At 37.5% G+C, this 22,334-nt stretch overlaps 1 protein-coding gene across 1 annotated transcript; it reads left to right on the top strand.

Annotated features, from left to right (window-relative positions):
• The first annotated feature begins 111 nt into the window (after positions 1–111).
• On the top strand, positions 112–17,370 carry LOC139731528 (uncharacterized). Its single transcript, XM_071642414.1, has 13 exons — positions 112–397; positions 2,044–2,136; positions 4,306–4,566; positions 6,293–6,598; positions 8,346–8,651; positions 10,450–10,573; positions 11,078–11,176; positions 11,592–11,669; positions 13,051–13,147; positions 14,443–14,637; positions 15,209–15,397; positions 15,696–15,854; positions 16,781–17,370. Exons 2-13 carry the CDS (start codon positions 2,046–2,048, stop codon positions 16,931–16,933), a joined length of 2,058 nt encoding a protein of 685 aa, XP_071498515.1. The 5' UTR covers positions 112–397; positions 2,044–2,045; the 3' UTR covers positions 16,934–17,370.
• The last annotated feature ends 4,964 nt before the right edge of the window (positions 17,371–22,334 follow it).

Below are 22,334 nucleotides of genomic sequence, written 5' to 3'. Positions count from 1 at the left end.
ACTGTCATATTAATTTGTTGTATCTCTACTGGGGAATCCCCAATCAAAGCACGCAGTAGACATTGTGCGGTTGGAACACAGGGGACATACTGCTTGTGCTAACAATGGAATGTAAGTTACAATACACGTCTACGATGCTATATCTGAATACTCGTGCGTGAAGTGATAATGGTTCAGCATTATGTGTGCATGTATACTTGGGGTGGTTATGCTACCTTTGAAAATGAATTGCCTTTGAATTTCTTGCGGAGAGTATAGTGCCCACCTATCCGTACGCACTCCACGGACACAAGCACCTGCTGGTTGGTGTATTTGTGGTACTCAGGAAACGTCGACCGGGACAAACTGAGTTCATTGCTAACGACTTAACGTTGCACTTGGCAGTAGTGGACTGGAGGTAAGTCGATTATAAAGTAGACCTAAGTCTTATACCCCTTGTCGTAGTAGCATAATTCCCACATAATGCAGCGTTCCCCTAGCTCATTTGCACTAGGTGTGTGCACTTATGATGATATCAATGATATATTCTGTTATGATATAAACTATAATTTGAGAGTATACATGCACTTTGCGAAATTACATAGATAATGAATATGTTAGCATATCATGTATGACAGGTGCTGCGGAAAGTTTTCTAGGGTGAAGCAGTTGCGGGGGGGGGGGGAGGGGCAAGGGGTCCAGGGTCAATCCACTCCTCCCGGACGGGAGAGTCGGAGGACGTTTTTTTTTTCTCTCTCTCTCGCTTTTTCCCCGATCTTATTTTCTTTTTTTATTCTACGAGCAAAAAAATGTATGTGTGTGTGTGTGGGGGGGGGGGGGGGGGGGGGGGGCTGCCCCCACATTCCGCAGCCCTTAGTAGGCCCATACTATGTATGCATATAACAATAATATTCTATACTTCATAATCTGGAGTGTGAGAAACTCGCCTTTATACGTACAGCGCTCATTTAATATCCGTTAATTTGTATATTCACTGTACTGTATCAATCGCGCGCGACCTACCCAGATATACCCTTGAGCGTGTAGCTAGTGCAGAGGCATGACTCATAATGCTCATATCATAAGTCATGCCGTAATTTGACCTTTTGATCGCTGCACTCCACACACATAAGCTTTTATTGAATGTATTTGTCAACATGTAACTTTTGTGCGATGTAAGTTTCCCTAATATCGGGCAATAAGGGTTTCAGGCCAACACGTAACACAAAAGAGAGGGCGTGGAGGAGAAAAAAAAACAACAACCAACAAACAAATCTATAGCCCTGGATTGCCGTATTATTTTTCACTTTTATAGTTTAAATCGGTTCGCTTCACATAATACTAATCACATCAACCCTTGGAACATAATATAGACTAGTGGTAAAAGGTCTACCAATAGCCCGCCAGAACGACACCAACGGGGTCCAAAGTTTTTGAGTGTATACAAGAGTCAGGACAGCAATGGATGGTATGGGAATTAACTTGTCGAAACACGACAGTATTATGAAATAAATTTGTATATAATTTTTTTATCGTGTAAGTGCATTATCAATCAACGGTTGTATTCTATGATGTAGACTCAAAAGAATCGAATGTTCAGACCTACAAGAAAGATGTTCAGAGAAGTTATTCGACACACAGGCATGGTAATATATACCCAACATACACCAACTTGTCAATCCGCATGCATATACTCACACACATCTCAACCCTTTCACAGTGTTATTGAATATCACTGAAATACTTGTATAATACGTTGTATTTATTCAATAAGGGCAATTACAAAAGCTGCTTACACTAGTGGAAATGGAAATTCAGCTTTTCATCCTTTACAGTCGAATGCATGAACGCAGGGGGGGGGGGGAGGTGCAAAGGACGGAACCCTGACAAGACCAACTCCACCATTCTTGGGGTCGACCTGTAGCCGCATTAGAAACAAAAGAATTTGTTTTATCTTTGCCTCTGTGTTTCATGAATGTTTATTCTCAATTTTTTTCCCCACCCCGGAACCAATGCGTATACAGTAGGCCTACTTATGACATGCATACACCCTCTTATTCACAGACATGATGCTTCATCCTGCTTTAGCGACAATTATTTCCCTTTTCATGAGTGTGGGCCTCCTAGCACCCGTCGTTGCCGATATTCAAGAAATATGTAAGTATTAGGCCCTACATGTACATATATGTATATGTATATATATATATATATATATATATATATATATATATATATATTGTGACGAACTCGCCTTCTCGTCGTGAAGTAAGAGAGTGTATTTGACTGTCTGTACAAATGCCTCCGCGAGCCGTGTCAGGATGGCCGAGTAGGCGGGGTTCGTTTTGTTGCAGTTTACAACGATCCCTTTAAATTATTAAAACTACTAGTCTGTATGCTACCATGTATTATGTTGTGTCAGAAGCAGCTCACCAACACAAGCGGCACACATACCAAGTTCAGCATCACTTAAAGTATGCCACTCCCAAACGTCACTTGTAGAGGATGTTAAGTTGGTACACTTATTTGTTATCAACTTTTACTACCAACTCTTGCTACCAAGTTCTGCTACCAAGTGTTGTTACCAACTCTTGCTACCAAGTTCTGCTACCAAGTGTTGCTACCACAATTCAGTCACGCTAACGTGGAACACCTTTCACAATCATTATGGTGGCACAGGTATCGTTGGTGGCACGGGGTAAAGTGCTATATCGCACCGTTACCAACTTCCTCAGGCGACGACTGGAACTTGGATTGGGCACAGGGCATATGCGACAAGTCACATTACCACTATTCCCGAAATCCAACGGCGACTGCTGGAACTTGGATTGGGCACGGACTATGCGACAAGTCACATTACCAATATACCCGGAATCCAATGGCGACCACTGGAACTCGGATTGGGTACGGACTATGCGACAAGTCACATTACCATTATACCCGAAATCCAATGACTTGCTAGTTGGTCTTCTCAGGAACATGTACCACCACTCTCCAAGCTGTTGTATCGTGGTAGAACACTCAAGAAGACACAGTGAAGTCAGCATTACAGGAACACATGTACAGTTTATTACTTATAGAAGCAAACAATAACAACACATTGGAAATGTATCATACACGGGCTACTTGTTGCGGACTATGTCACACAACGGCCACTTTATATGCCTCTCCTCCTATCGCGGAATGAGGTGGCAATCCCGCACGGCCGTGAACAACATACCCGCAATAGTTATTCAAATTATATGCAATGTTGGCGTGGTTATTAAATTCGTACAACGATTATACATTTTAGCAGTATCTCTTGTACATGGTTACTATAACTCGGCATGTATCATCGGTCTAAACCGGAGTTGGTATTAAATAACCCAAACTTGCCCATGACAAACAAGTAACCACATATTTAATAATAAATGTTAAAACTCATAATAATGCATTACCACATTAAAATGTTTGTCCAACATTCCGATAATGCGCCCTTTCTACGCTATAGGCACAATCGATCATACCAAATTATAATCGAAACGGTTAAATCGAATCGGTTCCACCGAGTTTCGTTACAATATATATAATCTTATATATATATATAAATAAATAAATATATATATATATATATATATATATATATATATATATTGCAATATTGCAAATGCCTTCACATACTTGTATTAAAAGTAAATAATGCCCCGACAGTTACCAACATTCAATCAGTAGGCTTTTGTATCTAGATGTAACGGTAGATTTTTTAATCGATTACATTTTAATTTTTAATCTTTGTATGGTAGGCCTATGTTCTGCCTCATGCCAAATGTCATTGAAATGTTAATGTTGACGTCATATTCATAATTGAATATATTGGAAGATTCGTATACGAATCATAAGCTTATATTAGTATTCCATTGTTATACATGAACTCCTTTCATGAAGAATATAAGGTTTTTGAAGATAGATCGTAGGCGACTTTAAGCACAAGATAATGAGAAGCTCAAGATAATGAGAAGCTCTTTCAACATGCCCACGGGTGCCATGACAAATGCTGCTTTGGGACGAAGTTTCAAGAATTTCGTTTAGTATCTGAAAATAATAGGGCCTATGGTCTCTTAGCGGTTCCAACACCAAAGCTGTAAACATTCATAACTTGTGCATCTATTATCCGATTTTCCTCAAACTTTCACTGATGTGTTGTACTACTAATGTTGTTGCTTTCACTCGGTATTTCTCTTTTGGTTAGGGTTCCCTTTAACTTCTCCCACATCGTCTTACTCTGTTTGATAAGTAGACCTAACCCTGGACTTATCGAATTATGTTCATGTCTATATAACTCCCTGATAGATGCTCCTCAAGGCACGACGAAAACGCTGTCATGCCCCTGCACTTCCAGTGGCGCAGAAACAGTGTGGTACTGGTATAAGGGCGCAACTTTGATCGCTTCATCATTTTCCCTTCCGAATGACCGCTATGTCTTATCAAATGATGGTCATAACCTGACCATTACTGTCACCGACTATGATCATGGGACTTATGAGTGTAAGATGATTCTGGCGCTCCCGGAAATACATGAATGCACCAAAAAGTTTAATGTGAGCATTCTAGGTGAGTATCAAGATAATGATATTAAACAATTGAATTCTCGCCATGAAAGTGAAATGATAAGTACGGTATAAAGAATACTAATTTCTTGTTTGTATTATCAATTTTATTAGATGATTGTAACTATACACTTATTCACAAAAACACAGTATTATTTCTTTCTTAAGCGCAGAGTTACACCATTAAAACAAAGTAACCCCCTCAAAAGGCAAAAGCAAAAAGCAAAGCAAAACAAACAAGCAAACAAAACAAACAAACAAACATTAAGAAATATGTCTTGTTTCTTCGAGGTTAGTATCCATGCAGAATATTAATGATGAAAAAAGTATAATATTATTGTATCTATTACCCTGGGATATACTTTGTAGGTGAATGGTCCTATTTGTAAGCAACCGAACTGAAGAGTTGTGAGTAGATGAAACGAATCATCATTCTAGCTATTTTCATAATAGCAGTGCTTTTGACCAGAAATACTATCGAATGAAACATGTATAATAAAAATATTCGTAGCCTTCGTGTTTTAGGTTTGATTTTACTGAAACGTATCATTTAATTTTGTCTTAAATCAGTTCATGTGGTTTCGGGTGCATGTGAATGACACTTTACACTAAAGAAGGGATGCAAACCTAATGATGGAGTATAGATACTCTAGGCAAAATAATGTGGAAATGCAGTGTGAAGAGGCAGAACTTCGAATGATGCCAGAAAGAGTGAAAGAGTTTTGTTTCTAAACAAATCTAGTCGTGCAAGATACGATTTTTACTCTTCTTACAAATTATTTGACTCGATATGAGACCATTTAAGTTTAACACATGTTTAATCGATGTGCATCCTTCTGCAGTGATGTGTACATGCATACCATGATCATCCAAGAACCAGTTATTCAGATTTAAACAAATAAGTAATTACTAGTTTGCATCACGTCATAATAACTATTATTATTAGATAAATCGTTCGCGTAACAAATCAGTTCTGGCAGATCCGGCATTTTGTATAATCCCAAGCTTTAAAGGACAAGTTCACCTTCATAAACATAAGGATTGAGAGAATGTAGCAATATTAGTAGAACACATCATTGAAAGTTTGAGGAAAATCAGACAATCCGTTCAAAAGTTATGAATTTTTTAAGTTTTTGTGCAGTACCCGCTGGATGAGAAGACTACTGCAGTGTATGAATAACTTAGATGTCACATGCGTACAACAATATAAGGAAAATATAAAGAGAATTTCACAAAATTCCATCTTTTATGGGAAAAAAGTGAAAATATGTTGAATTTTCTTTTACATTTTCTTTATACTGTTGTACGCATATGACTCACAAGCTGTAGTAGTCTCCTCATCCAGCGGTTCCAACACAAAAATTAAAAAAATTCATAACTTTTGCATCGATTGTCCAATTTCCTCAAACTTTCACTGATGTGTTCTATTGTTGCATTTTCTCAATCCTTATGTTTATGAAGGTGAACTTGTCCTTTAATGATTTGCATGTCTGCCGTGATGTACACATGCATACAATGATCATCCAAGAACCAGTGGGTATTCATATTTAAACCAACAAGCAACTACTGGAATTCCTTTTATATTTTCATCAGGATTCACATTCAAAATATGATCAAATAAGACGTTCACATTAAACATCTGTTCTGACAAATCCAGAATTTCGCATCTTGGCTGATATATCTTGTCTTGACTTAGTCTTTCTGTGTTGACTTTGCCTTTTCTTGACAAGCTGTACGCATGGAACCCTGTAATATGGATTCTGCCTCAGGAAATGGTTGTGACTGCTCTCTAAATACCATCGAAGTGACTGAGATAACGTGCAGCGCGTACGGGTTTCCGAATCGACCGATCATCTATTTCACCAGTAGTGACAAAAACCAAATTGCAAGCATTCCCAGCACAGATGATGACTTGTGGACTTCTACAGCCATTATTAAACCTACTTCTTCAGGAAATCGAGTAGTTACCTGTAGCGCTTCATTGGAGCATTACTCTGCGACGACAAATGTTTGTGTAGCCGCCACTCCTCCTCCTGGTGAGTCAACTTTGTTTTTTGTTTGTTTTTTATTGGGTTTTTTTTTGGTGACAATTTTGATTGAATTATTGCTTCCAATACCATGTTTTCTCAATATCTGTGAATAAAGTTGTACAATGTTCCTATGTACCTTAATCATTGTAGCAATGTAATCCTGTAATCTTGAACAACACGACCTGAGAGATGCGGCCCTGTTAGTAGACGAGACATTCAAAACTTGGGCATTTCGAGAAGCTCAATTTGTCCAGGGTTGGGCTTGCCATGAACCTGCAACCTGACGCACTTTAATTGTCTAATGATTGTGTTTTCCGTTTTATTCTGAAATTGGTAGTTTACATCGGCAGCCGACTGCGTGAGTCCGAACACATTACAAAATTTTCCCATTTTGAACTCTTTCGACTCGCACTGTCCAATTTGCAAGAAAACATGGGGGCATTTCATGAACCATTTTGTTATCTATTTTTCCTGACAAACTGTTATAAGCTACTGAAATCCTTGCATCTGATTGGCTTAGAGCATATTTGTCCCACAAATTCGTCGAACAAAACGCTTCGTGAAATACCCCCAGGAGCAACAATGGACTTGCTAACAATATAACCTGACTTTTCGAAAATGGGAAAATTACCATAACGAATTCCATGAAGACTTCTCGCCACGAAGTAATGAACATCATTATCTTCTGATTTATAAAGTATGCAGATCATTGCTTGACAGTATACTCACGATGTTCTCTATCATCTATTATTCTATATTTGTTAGTAAATTAATCTTTAGGGGAAAAAAGCTGTTGAAATCTGCTTTTCCAGTAGAGTTGCGAGCAAGTGCATGGAGTAAAATACATGTAGAGTCAATAGGCTGAGCTTTTCACCCTGTAGCAGAATCTTCGTCTTCTAATTTCTTTTTTTTTACGGAGACTCAGCTAGGAAAGAAATTCCAGTCCCCTTTTGACTCCTTTTGAATACAATATTAAGTAGATTCTTAGTTCTCTTCCTTGAAAACTCGACCGCAAGCGAGCCCAACCCTGGACAATGCAATCCGGAACTTGTTGAACAGATGGACCAGTCAGGATTTGTCCGAGAGTATGATGTCCAGGCTAGCGTAACCCACATAAATAATGTATTGAACAATTTTCCGCATTCATTCATTCATTCATTCATTCATTTATGTTTTACTTTCACTTCCGAACAATATACATATTTATAGGTAATATAAAAGCGTCCATTATAATAGCATATCTTGTAACATATAATACATCTTTTTTTAGTAAGGACTTGGTGGAAATGAAAATTTCTTGTTGCATGTTTCACTCTTTGTTGTTTACATTTAGTATGAACTGTACGATAACAGATATTTCCTGAAATGATTAAATAAAAAATACTCCAATTTATTCTGATAACTCACACTATAAGAAGGAAAGGACCACCGACCTCGTCAACAGTAAGTTTGGATTTACAATAACTTTGGGAAAGCGGAGATGAATTGCGAGACATCAAGCCCTTATCTTTCTCCAAAGTGAGCATGTGTAGTGTTTTTAAATACTTGTAATTATTTTATTTTGTCTTCGTCTGGAAGACAATTGTACAATGGAAGGATTTATCAAGAAAGATCATAAAAGCCTATCAAAACCTCAAAACACCCAGGGTTTAATATCAAATAAGACATTCACAGAGTCATCTTTTTCTGGCAAATTTGGTGTCATTGTGTTGTGGCATAAACTTTAGTTGTTGGCTATGTTTCTATCCACAAGCGTTACGCATGGAACCCTGTGGGAACCCTGGCGAAGGGAGTGAGTGTACTTGCACCGTGGACGCCACCGAAGAGACTGATATCACATGCATCGCATCAGGGTTCCTCGATCGACCAACCATTCTTTTCGCCAACAGTGAGGGACCCCAAATTCCAAGCGTTTTCAGTCTCACAGACACTAACGAGTGGTCGGCTGTGGCCACAATTGAGCCTATACTTGCTACAGAAAATCGAGTGGTTACGTGTAGCGTTTCATCCGAACAGCCCTCTCTGACAATAAGCGCTTGTTTGATCTCAACTTCTACTGGTAAGTTAACTCTTTTTGTTATAATCATAAAATTGTGACGCGTAGCAGATCACAACTTTACTCACAGATTTTGTTTTGTGTTTACAAGCCTTCTATTAAAAACTTGCCACCCAAAAATTACAATCAGATTTTCGCATTGATAACACCCAATATGATTAAATTGTCTATATGCTACTTCAGGGTCTTAAAATGTAACATCATTGCTCTATTTTGCAGAAAACCCAATTCAATTTGGTTAAGCGGTCGCAGAGAAATGTGGATTGTTGTAAAGCATGTCATGAGTCTGATTCTTCCAAGTTCAGTACTTGGATGCTCTTGTTTGTTCACAACAGACTGAACTTGGATGGAAGAGATTCGTGACATGCTCTTCAAAATTCCTCATTTCTCTTTGACCACTGAAGCAAATCGAACGGGGTTTGCTGTAAGATGTGGGCAATGCGTTACAGTTTTGTACCCTGAAATTGAATTTGGATTGATTCACTATTTTTAAAATTATCGTTGCGGAGGGTCCTGTTGTATTTTTTTTTTTTTTTTTTGGGGGGGGGGGGATACGGTATTATCGTGCTCCTATAGCATAATAAGGATAACGTTTGAATTGTATTGTTTATTTTCTGACCTTCAAATAGTAATTTGAGAATTGCCGTTTTGATTCATTAATTGTCCCCGCCGAACGAGTTCGAGCAGGGGACTATGAAACGGGCTCCGTACGTGTGTGTGTCCGTGTGTCCGTCCGTCCGTCCGTCCGTCCGTCCGTCCGTGTGTCCGTGTGTGCGTCCGTGTGTGATCAAAATCTTCAATTTGCTACTTCTCTGTCATTTATGAGCCAATTTTAATTCTGTTTGCTTTATATGATAGCACTACATGGGAGCTTTGAAACTTCTACACAGAATTTCAGTCGTGACCTTTGACCTTGACCTTTGACCTATATTGTACATTTTGCTACAAAATGCTACTCCTTCGCCATTTCTAACCCGATTTCGATTCCGTTTGCTTTATATGATGGCACTAGGTGAGGGCTTCAAAACTTCTACACAGAATTTTGACCTTTGACTTCTTTGACCTTTGACCTTGATTTTTGACCTGTATTGTACATTTTGCTACAAAATGCTACTCCTTCGCCATTTCTAACCCGATTTCAATTCTGTTTGCTTTATGTGATGGCACTAGGTGAGGGCTTCAAAACTTCTACACAGAATTTTGACCTTTGACTTCTTTGACCTTTGACCTTGATTTTTGACCTGTATTGTACATTTTGCTACAAAATGCTACTCCTTCGCCATTTCTAACCCGATTTCGATTCCGTTTGCTTTATGTGATGGCACTAGGTGAGGGCTTCAAAACTTCTACGTAGAATTTTGACCTTTGACTTCTTTGACCTTTGACCTTGATTTTTGACCTGTATTGTACATTTTGCTACAAAATGCTACTCCTTCGCCATTTCTAACCCGATTTCGATTCCGTTTGCTTTATGTGATGGCATTAGGTGAGGGCTTCAAAACTTCTACACAGAATTTTGACCTTTGACTTATTTGACCTTTGACCTTGATTTTTTACCTGTATTGTATATTTTGCTACAAAATGCTACTCCTTTGCCATTTCTAACCCGATTTCAATTCCGTTTGATGTATGTGGTGGCACCAGGTGAGGGCTTCAGAACTTCTACGCAGAATTTTGACCTTTGACTTATTTGACCTTTGACCTTGATTTTTGACCTGTATTGTACATTTGCTACAAAATGCTACTTCCGGCGGGGACATATATTACGCACCGCGTAATTTCTACTTTTCCTTGTTTCTAGCAGCGTCGCAACCCGAAAAAAGGGATAAAGGAATCGGAACTGGTGGTATCATTGGAATTATTGTCTTTGCTGTCATCGTCATCCTCCTGATAATCATTGGCCTTATAGTATACTTCAGAAAAAGGTATTGGTACATGCCTAAGTTATTTTCCTTCACATATCATTTTACCTTACACAATATGTAACGGAATATGCAGTCAAAAAAGTATAGTGAGAAATGATGATAATTTAAGTTGATTAGTATAATTTTCTCCCATTCTCTGGTAATCCATAAGGCAGTGTAAGTGTGTGAGAGTGATGGGAATACACGCGACTAAGTCCCTGTACGTCCGTTTCGCTGCTTACTGCATACGTCGGTTTAAGAAAAGTATTTTGCCACAAACTCACACGTATGTCGATGTGCCATTTACACTGCCAAAAAGAAAAACAACAGAAACTTTCCGGTTAATTGGAAAGAAAAAAAAAGGAAAAAATGGACCAACAAAACTATTTTTGTTGTTTTTGATGTTACTGAGTGTTCCATCTCAACTTATCTTGGACTTGTTATCCGAGCAATTCTTCTTACCCAAGTAATTCTCTGGGGACCACCATCTAAAAATCTATTCTATCCATAACCTATATTCAACAGGCTATCCAAGAGAGCGACAGATTCCATGGTGACAAGCGACATGAACGGCCAAGGACATGATAAACTTGAAACCAGTGAAATGATTCCAACCAGGACCATGTAAGAGGCTTTTCAGTCTGTTTCTGATTCTGCATCTTCAATTTCTGAATGCTTCGTATGATACCTTGTCTTTTGAGTAAAATATTTCCCCTTTTATATGTTCGGAGGACTCGTCACATTTAGTCAATACTTTCTTTCTCTTATTAGTGAAATTTGTGCCCAAAATGAATCGTCTATGTCTTAGGCACTTGCTGCGTTGATTTCATAAACCTAATGATATCAAATTTAATTCATACAGACACCAAAATCAGTAAAAAATACCCATATTGTCAAACTAAAAGCATGACCACCAAAGAAGACAAGCTGATGGTTTCATTCCATCTCACACACCAGGGACTGATATGCAAACTACATTTTGATTTTGACTTATGTGCCTTCTCAGCATAATATCTATATGTTTCTTTTTCCCTTGAAGGACCGATGGGTTAGGCGGCAAGAAAGGACAAGGGGATATTGAAGCTCAACCCGTTGCAATTGATACTTGCACAACTGAGCAAGATGCTTCTCGGTCTGTGTCAGATTATATATTAATCACACCTGCCTTTTATCGGAGCATGAATGCACATCCAAGGGTGCAAAATGGTCTTTTTGTTTGCCCTTATTCATCCTTGGTATAGAATGAAATTGTAAACAAGTACCGTCTGTTTCTCTGCCAATGATATATAGTCTCAATAATATTCCCATAATTTTGGTTATGTTTTATGTATTTTCCGTATAAAAACACAACAACAAAACAATAATCGTACAGTCAACAGAATGATTTTTTTAAATACGGCTGGATTGCCCTACTCAGCTGTGCCTACACGACACAGCTGGTTCTACCGAGGGGTCCAGGAGCAGAGTAAATTATAAATGCAATAGAAAACATCGAATGCGAAAAACAAAAACCCCAAAACAATAAACAAACATTACTATAACTTCAAAAACAATATCTAAAAAAAAAAGAATGAGCAAGAACTAAGTAACACCCCATCCACCCACCCTTATTTGTAGGCTTAATATTTATCTTGATATAAACATTATGAAAAAAAATACAAATACAAATCATACATAATCATTTGAACTTCAGCAATTAATCCAGTAATCGCTTATAACATGAAAACGAGAGGACAATGTTCAAGCTCAAAGTCTAAGATATCAAATCTTCATGCGGACAAAGGGCAATTCGTATATGACATGCTTTATGTCCTTCTGACATGGGGATTGATATGTTTGCAAATTTGAAGAGTGTGTGGATGTTTCTTTTTGTGCCCACATCTAAATCTGAGTGAACTCAATTCCTGAAAACAACAAAAATGTTTACTGCACAGCTGTCATTGAACTCTTTGTGGAGGCCCCCGTTTCTCCAAATAAACCAAATGAACCAAATGGATTTGCTACACTCTCAAAAAGACTGAAAGTTTGCCGTTTTACCAATTTCGTATGTCTTGTGATATGTATCGTAGCAATGTAATTGCGGGGACTGCATCATACAAGTTTGCTTTTAGCAGCCCCTTCATCCATTGTTTCATCTTTGTAATACGTTTACAAAAATGTTTGGAAAGTAAAATGAAATGAATAAATAGTGAAGATTAATAAAATGTTGGGTTTAGGATATTGGAACACTCTCTTTTGCCTTGAAAAGGGAAGAACATACTTTGCTTCTGCCAAAACAATTAAATCGTAATATAAGAAAGTCGATTCATGTTGTATGATACCAGTATAATGATGTATAGGAAATTGCCTACCATAATAGCCAAAGACAGCCAGATATACCTGCAGTATATTACAGATCTCAAGTATAGGTTGTGTGTAAACTCATTTGTAGATTCTACAGGGTATATTCCCGGGTATGTAGGTATATTCTAATAAACAAGCATTTTGACTGGTTTCAGAGATGTTTTAGAAACTGGACCCGACAGTCCTCTCCAACCACCTATTCTGAAAGAAGATAAGGACTGTGACGATAACACAAACGATAACGAAATATGGGTAAGAGCTTCAACGAATTTATCTCTTTTACTCCCACCAACAAAGTCGTCGAAGTTGTTGATGTTACGGAAGATTCAATTTATGTGAAAATTACGTTTCGTCAGGTATACATTTTAAATCGATTCATTTAGTATCAATGTGAACTGAATTTATGCGAAATATGATGATGAATGAATGATAGGAATGTATGGAAAATGTCTACCTAAAACAAAGAGGGCAATTGCTGTAAAAAGCTTAAGTGAGAAATTAGAACCTCAGGGCTACAAAAAATATGTACAACTTATTTCAGTGAGGATATAGTCGAGCTGTCAGGTACGCTGTAGTTAGTCTCCCAGGTCATTAGCTTATTAAATGGCGTATACGGCACATCAAATTTGCATCCCTAATAATGGCGTCACGCCTGTAGAACATATTCTGAATGGCGTTACCAAATGAGTCACATACCATAAATAAACTCAAATAAAATTGCCTTTAATTCGTAGGGAATGTCGAAAACCTATTTTGCCAAATTGGATCCTCATCGGCGATAGAAAAACAAACAACGTTATTGTTTTTAGATAGGACCCCTAAGTGGCGACAGAAAAAACAACAACCTTGTTTGGGAAAACGCCATAATGTCCAAAAACAGATCTTTTTGATGCTGATACGTAGCAGGTCATGTTGATTTGGAGAGTGACCCCCGTGGTTCATATAAGTTTTGTTTTGGGCCCGTTGGTCATTGTGCAGACATTTGACCACGCACGCAGGTCAGTTGGGTCGATATGGTATACACACTTTAATAGTTCAAGGACTCCAATGAGCCTTTAACAGGGGTCCTATCAGCGAGTTTCCTATACTGTGTAGGGACTATGCTTGGAGTCTTATGTGCTTCTTAGGGTCTTATATGAAGTTTCACAATGGTGTCCGAAGCAGCTATTAAGAATGCACATGGGCTCGCATGTTGCCACATCCGCTCCCTATATACCATGCTGGTCCGAAGTGTGTTCCGACGTATTTTTCTTTGTTTGTTTGTTTGTTTGTTTGGTTTTTTTGTTTGGTTTTTTTTTTTGGGTTTTTTGGTTTTTTTTTTTTTTTTTTTTTGGGGGGGGGGGGTCTTCTCTTGCTCTTTGGTAAAGATACGCCTGCATGATGGTTCCGTATAAGGAAAGGCAGGAAGGTAACTTTGCAGAGAGATTGAATTAAAAAAAGAGAAAGTTATGAAAGTGCGAAAAAAGAGAAAGTCATAAATTTGATATCAGAGCTGTGGCTTATTGTACCTGATATCCTTCTCTAATTTCCTTCTTCCACTTAAATAGAGTCCTGATGACCGAGGGGAGCCCCTTGTCATGCAAATATTCAGAGACGATTTAGAAATAAGCTCTGACATTGAGATTCAAAACGACATGATCAATACTGTCAGGGGCATATTAAAGGAGTTTGAAACAGGCAGTACAACGCGAGGATCTTCTGGGAGTTGCATGAGGCATTCTAGCAAGACCACTGACAGTCAGGTAAGAACCCCCCCCCCCCCCCGGATTTAACATGTGGAATGAGTGAATGGAGCAATATTAAGAAAATCGAACAATCCTATCAGAAGCTACGAATTTGCTTAATGCTTTTGTGTCACCATTGCTGCATGAGAAAACTACAAACGTTCTTGAAATTACTGCAGAAGAACGATATAAAGAAAATGTAGAGAGAGAGAGTTCATCATAGCTAATATTGCATTTAGCTTATATTGCCTTTAACATATGTCAGTAACAAGTCAAAAAAATGTGTTCTTCAGATAAATGAAATTTACATGCAAATTTAGAGTAAATTCCCCTTCGAAAATAGACATTAATTGTTGCTTTACTCATTCCATCTATGAAGATGATTATAATGCAGATAAGATACAGTAAAACGTGCACTGTTAGCTTCATGGAAACGTCCCAAAATAATGCTGCCAAACGTATTTAATGTAATTTTATTATGTTTGTTGTGTTTCTTGCGTGTTTTCTGGCTTTTGTTCGCTTAGAATACACAATGTAGTCTTCTACTCCTGATTATAATATGTTGAGCTGGATGTCTTTCTAATTCCAGGTGCAAAAAGAGAGAATACGAAAGCTTTCTAGGTCTACAAAGAGTCGGCTAAATCGCCTCGGGGAACGCGATGAAAGACATTTGCGAGACAAGTGTGAACTCCTCATTTGTCAATCCGTCGTTGAACCACAAAAAAGTGCTCCCCCTCAGCTGAACATCAACGAAGAGAGCCAACGAAATATTTCAAATGTATGTACATGCTTGCTCTTTGTTTGCTTTTAAAATTCTCTTTTTTTGTTTGATGTATAGAGTCATTGTAAATAGAGAAATCTGTTCATGTATCGCACGCTTATTGTAATCTTGATCGATTTATCTCCTTTCATCTTATTTCAGTATGATAATAATAATACATTGTAATATTAATAATAATAATGATAAGGTCTTATTTATCGAGGATAGCCTCTTCAGTGTTGCCACAGCGCCCCCACAATGAGTATAAAGATAGATTAGTTCGTTTGTCTGTTTTCCATATTCATTTAAATCACAGAAGAGCCAACTGAGACCTGAAGAGATCAACGAACTTAAAGAACACCTGGAGTTCATTTTAAAGGTAGCAGTCAAGCCCGATGAGGAGAGATATCACATAACGCAGTTTATCCTTGCTGCCCATGAGCAAGACCGGAAGTGCCAAACAGCCAATACTCGAGTAAGCATATCCATTTCTTTTTTTCTTTTTTAACTCAGACGTCTTTATCATTATTAGATTATATTTGTTTTATTTTGAGGAAATCATTGTTCTACGTATACACACTTTTGTTAAAAAACATTGCAAATCCAATGGAGACAAAATCACGGTGCATATACAAACGGCATATTTACTATTAATAATGTATGTACATTTGCAATGATGAAGCAAATCAAATCAAATCAAGTCAAATCAAAGCAAACAAGGTCATAAAACGACATAAACTAAATGCCTGGATTTACAAACAAACAAACAAAGAAACACAATTTACACAAACATTTTCTAATGATTTTTATTCATTACCATTCGATTATACAAATGGCAATATCATGAAACAGTGTGCTGTTTCTAGCTCATATGTATTGTATTTCTCGTGCAAAATAAGACTCGTCGGCTAAACTGATGGTCTGTATACCTGTATGGGCTAATGACTCGTGGGATGTATGACTCCTGGGCTGTATGAGTCGTGGGCGACGAGCTCGTGACATGTATCTGTATCCCATATCGCTCATTGAAGTTTAGAATGGAGTCAATTGAATATGTGTATATGATAATTTGTGTGTATAATGTTTTGTCCATAATAAATATTTTGAATTTACCGTAATATTTAAACTGGACACAAAAGCAACTTCAAAGAAATGCGTATTGTTCAAGTATTTAGTCACCAACTGCAATTGACGTGTTGGCAAATAATATATTCAATTTTATAGTGACAATACAGAAAACATTGCAAACTTTCGCATTATGGCAAAAATCAATTCAGTTGGTGAGTATTTTGCGGTAGTTGTTCCCAAGATTGCGATTGCAGTCAACTAGTAACTTCAGTCACAGTAAGTGAATCTATGAAAGATGTGTTTTTTAAGTATTTCACTTTGGTTGCTTTGCAGGGGAGTGGTCTTTCGGCAAGGTATAATACGGCAGTTCCTCAACAGGACACTCCGAATGGTCGTATCGCCAGATTTTGGGTGGAGAAGATTATGAACATAGGCGACAGTAATATCCAGTTTCACGTATTCACTTCCATCTGTGACTACATGTAAATCCCTCAAGAAACGGAGTTGACGACACTTCGATGTATCGCCGAGGATACTCAAACCCTTAATTGCACTTTCAATATCATTGAGCACATATACATGTACAGTGGCCTGTTGAACTGTAGTAGAAAATCAAATGATTCAAACTGATTAAACGGATACACAATAACATCTGAAACTATTACTCAATACTGTATTAATAGCTGCAAGTGGTAAATTGCTGTATACTATTAGTATTAAATTATACTGTATTACATTGTACTATTGGAGTCAAAAAGGGCATGAGCTTTCAGTCTTAGCAGGATCTTCGTCAGAGGCAAAATGACTAACAGGCAGGGAAAGCAAACCCATCTAAGAACTTATTTATAAACACATATAAGGACTTCACGCAACAAGAACAATCAGGGACAGGCTAGGGACACAGAACACAGAAAACAAAAAAGAGGGTATAGGAGGTCACGGGCAAGGAGCCTAACAGGTAAAGGGAGGGGATTAGAGCAGGAGGGTGGACAGACAAAAGGCAGAGGAGGGTCAGTGATGATCCTAGGACCAAGGGGGCAACCACTGAAGAAAAAGGATGAATGATTTTTTTTTTCTGCTACACATTGTACTTTTAGGCTTGTGCCGAAAGGGTGGGTTGGGTGGTGGCGCGTCACGTTAATGGGAACACCACCCTTCGTCCAAAGCCCCCCCGGTTTTGCCGAAAGGGTGCGTTGGGAGCGTTGGGTCGCGTCACGTTGACTGGAACCCCACCCTTCGTCCAAAGCCCCCCCCCCCCCCCCGGTTTTGCCGAAAGGGTGCGTTGGTACTTTTTCTCATGTAATATTAACCCTATAAAGCCCAAGCTATTTTGACCCTTCCCAGGCCCAAGGGGGGGGGGGGGGGCACATTGTGCCCCCCCCCTATATAACTTTGTTATTGTTTGATATTTCATCGTCATATTTGGCACATGGGTAGAGCAACTCATAGTCTACATGACCGCATATATACTTGATTTTTTTTCAAGGTCACACATAGAGGGCGCTATTTACCAACATATAAAGAAATACATAGGAAATATGCTAAAAACATGATTTTTCTGTATAATTTCTTTATCCCCAGTATATATGTCTTATCATAGACCAATATTTTTCATTTTTGCCACAAATGATCTGCAAGTCAAAGCTCATTTTTTATGGTTGAAATTTCTCAAGGTCACCACATGGGGGCGTTATTCATAACAAAATAAAGAAATACATTATGAGACATGTGATGTATTGTTTGGGATAGGTACATGCATAGTTATCATATTTCATATTCCCATAATATCGGAATTTTAAGTTGCAGATTGATAATGTGATAAACAAATTATATTAGAGGTATAACTTGGGTGGAGGAATCAAAATGACACAAAATAGAATGGCAATCTTTGGAAAATACTGTTATTTTCAAATATCTCTATTATATCTATCGTTTTATGGCATTGTCACAGAAAAACAAAGGAAATAATAGGAAAAACATTTCAGGGCCATAATTACTTCACATTTTGCTCCTTCAGCAAATTTCAACCAAGAAACGCCCATTTCATACATTATAATATGGTTAATTGGAATTGGAACAGAAAAAAATGAAAATCTGACTGACATGGTTGTCAGTTTATTGTTGCCATGGCAACCAGCAATATCAAATATAGCTAAATTATATATCAAAATGTTCGGAATACGATTTTAGGAAAAGTCATCAACTGGGGCGAAGGAGTGGCGGATGAAAATCTGGTAGGGGGCAAAATGTGCCCCCCCCCCCTTGGGCTTTATAGGGTTAAAAGACGAGTTTTGAATTTATATTTAACCAACTGATATTAAACAACAAATAACAATTAGACCAAACAGTAATTGGACGAAATGATGACTAGACCAACTGGTTATAAGACCAACTGATATTAAACAGTCTATTAGACCAACTGGCTGTAGACCAAGTGGTAATAGAGTGTAAACCGATCCGGACGATAGCCTCTTTGAAATGGTTGTTTGAAGGATAAATATAAATTCAAAACTCGTCTTTTAATATTACATGAGAAAAAGTACCAACGCACCCTTTCGGCAAAACCGCGGGGGCTTTGGACGAAGGGTGGGGTTCTAGTCAACGCGACGCGACCCAACGCTCCCAACGCACCCTTTCGACAAAACCGGGGGGGGGGGGGGGGGCTTTGGACGAAGGGTGGTGTTCCCATTAACGCGACGCGCCACCACCCAACCCACCCTTTCGGCACAAGCCGTACTTTTATAACTACTACCATACTAATACTACTACCTCTACCACCATATCATCAGCACAACATTCCTCAATTCTGATTTACTTCTTTTGATGCAACATATCACTTGTAACGTATAATTCTTGCACAATATTTTCCCACCACTACTTGTTGTGTTATCTTATTGGTATAATGATAATGGCAATGATGGTAATGATACGAAACCATGGCAGTCAAACTAACATGACAAGCACGAGTAATCCTGTATATACAGTTCGTGCTAGGCTTATGATGAAAATTGTCTTCACTATACTAAAACTTCCAAGACCTGCTTATGTGACAGTAATGTTCCTATTCAATAATGATCACTCTGCCATTGATGAGTATACCACAGAAACACTATTTTTGCAGTCAATCGAATCCAAGAAATAACTGGTTGTTGTCATTGATCCCAAAGGGAGGGTTGCACTTCATTATCATTCTTCTCTCTGACAATTTTATTGTGATTGGTGTGTTTTTTTTTCGTTCATCCAATTTTCTTGTTTTGTAGATATAGCGCTTTCATTAAAGTAGATAAAATGTAGATAAAAGTACATAAAACATTTTGTAAAATTTACATTTTGTACAGTTTTATTTTTTTCACATTTCAGAATTTGCTCAGAATACGAAGAAGTTATCCCCATACGGCCATGTAATCACCTTGTACAGTAGTATATACAGTATTGTGTAATGGTATGTCATTCCTTATTTTGAACTGTCTACTACATCAGTACTCCCTTTGTTTATGGTGTCGTTAAAAAAAAGATCCTTGAATTTCTGTGATAACTTTGTAGTGTAATTAAATGCCAAGCTTTACATTATTGTCATTTATCAATCAACTACTGCGAAATATTGCTAAAGTTTGTGATTGTTCATGAATTCTTTTCCTGCAGAAGCGTGTGTATTGTTTCTTTTTTTTATACTGGTAACATTAATTTTGTAAATGAATTTGTTAATTACACGTGCATACGCGCAGTTGTCAATGATCGGTTTGAATTCTTGTAAATCTATGTGTAGAAGTAAAAATGTATAAATGCTATTCATGCACAGTAACTGGTTGTGTATCATAAAACTACGCGTTTTTATTGGCAGTACCATCTTACTAACTTATGTGTGTGATAAAAATCATCGATACTCTTACGTCCAATAGGTCTTTCAATATTTCTAAACATTGACAATGTACTTCAATTAGACCGATCACAATGTATATACATGTATTGATTTAAAGAATGCAGTATATTAATGATACCGAACCAATCTGTAAAGTTTGAGGAAAATCTGACTCTGCGTCCAAAAGTTATAGTGAATGTACACTTTTGGTTTAACTAATATGCCGACATTGCTGGGTAATACGGCTACAACTACATTTTCATCATTATCACCGTGGCGTAGTGGAACGAGTTGTAATTTTATTAGGAAAATGCGAAGAGAATGCTAGATAGTTTCATATTTCCAGCGGCCAAGAGAGAATTTTACTTCTTTGCCCTAAAAAGCAAGGAAGTAATAGTATGATGTTATGATGACTATTAGGAAATGAGATTTCGTGGAGTTATCTTTGTGCCTTTTTATATCATTGTACTATTGAGACAATGTTGTAATATTCCCGTCCAGCGATGAGTGGAATATCAATTCAAGAATTGTATAAATTCGTGATTTCTGCACAGCTTGCCCAAATTTCCTCAGACTTCACAAATGAAAATCATGTTTGAAATGCATTCCCCTATAAGAATTTAATAGGCTTGTATTTGAAATTGTATAGCAACTCTTATCTTCGATGTCGCTGAAATCATGGGCCTATTATGTGAGCCCTGGAATATAGGGCCCCACAATATGTCCTAAACTGCGTAACATGCGAAAATAAAAAAATGTATATAGGCCTATAATTTCCAGATCCAAGACTCGGTTTCTACTACTCTTGTCAGTGTTTAATAGACTCGAATTACTTTCGAATATTCTTTTTTTTTTCTCACACAGTCAGCCTCGTCTGGGTCATACATGTAATTCAGGGACCAGAGAAAATTCTTTGACTTCCGTGAATTTTGATTTACACATTAGCATTAACACTTGCTTATACACTGCAAAAAGTCCGGTGTTGAATAGTGAACACCGAGCTGGTGTTAATTCGGTGCTCATTTATGGTGTTAAATTAACACCTACGGGTGTCATTTCCAAATTTTAAACTGTTTTTTGAAGAGTTTCTTATTAACTGCACTTCTTGTTGATTTCTAATTTAAACAAGACGATCAAGAATTTTACATTAAAATACTAGATTTTTGAAAAAATGTGAAAATAAATTTACACCAAAGTAACACCAGCTGGTGTGGTCCCTTATTGAAGCTGGACGGGTGTTAAACCATTGATATTAACACCAGCAAATATCAAATCAACACCATGTGGTGTCATTTTTGAATTAACACCAGTACAGTGTCAAAATAACACCAGGTACAGTGTCAAATTAACACCACGAAGTGTCAGGTGAACACTTTTCAACACCATCACAGTGCATTTTTAACACCTGTGGGTGTGGTCCTTTATTGAAGTTTGATCGGTGTTAGATTTAACACCCGTGGTGTTAAATCTAACACCGATGTTTTTACAGTGTATCGTTTGGTTTTTTTTTTCTTTGACTTGGCCCATATTCTTTTTTCGACATGTGTGATCTGAACTTTATAGGCGAGGTTGATTGTAGCTAATATGGGATGCATATAAACACACAGGCATGTACAACAAATATAATAACTCCCCCTAAATCAAAATGCTGTAACTTTTGAACGAATAGACTTTGAGCACAGAGGCAGAGGCAGAGGTAACATCAATAGAGGTATATATATATATATATATATATATATATATAGAGAGAGAGAGAGAGAGAGAGAGAGAGAGAGAGGTATATATTTATATAATATATGAATTTGATATATATTTATATATAACATATATATACATAATACACATATATGATACATTATATAATGAATGTGTTTGCAGTATATTCTTGCATAAATAATATGCATTCACTTGAAAGTATGATTATCAAACTGCAAATTAAAAATAAGTAAAAGCATCAATCTTTTGACAACAAATTTATGCACCTCATGACAAGAAAAGATTTCCCACAACCTATGAAATAAGCAAAAT

The sequence above is a fragment of the Diadema antillarum genome, unplaced genomic scaffold (genome assembly GCF_040938485.1).
Source record: "Diadema antillarum isolate AM-2024a unplaced genomic scaffold, OU_Dant_1.0 scf00000022, whole genome shotgun sequence".
Classification (NCBI taxonomy): domain Eukaryota; kingdom Metazoa; phylum Echinodermata; class Echinoidea; order Diadematoida; family Diadematidae; genus Diadema; species Diadema antillarum.
Note: the sequence above shows the minus strand (reverse complement) of the source record. Positions and strands in the feature narration are given on the sequence as shown.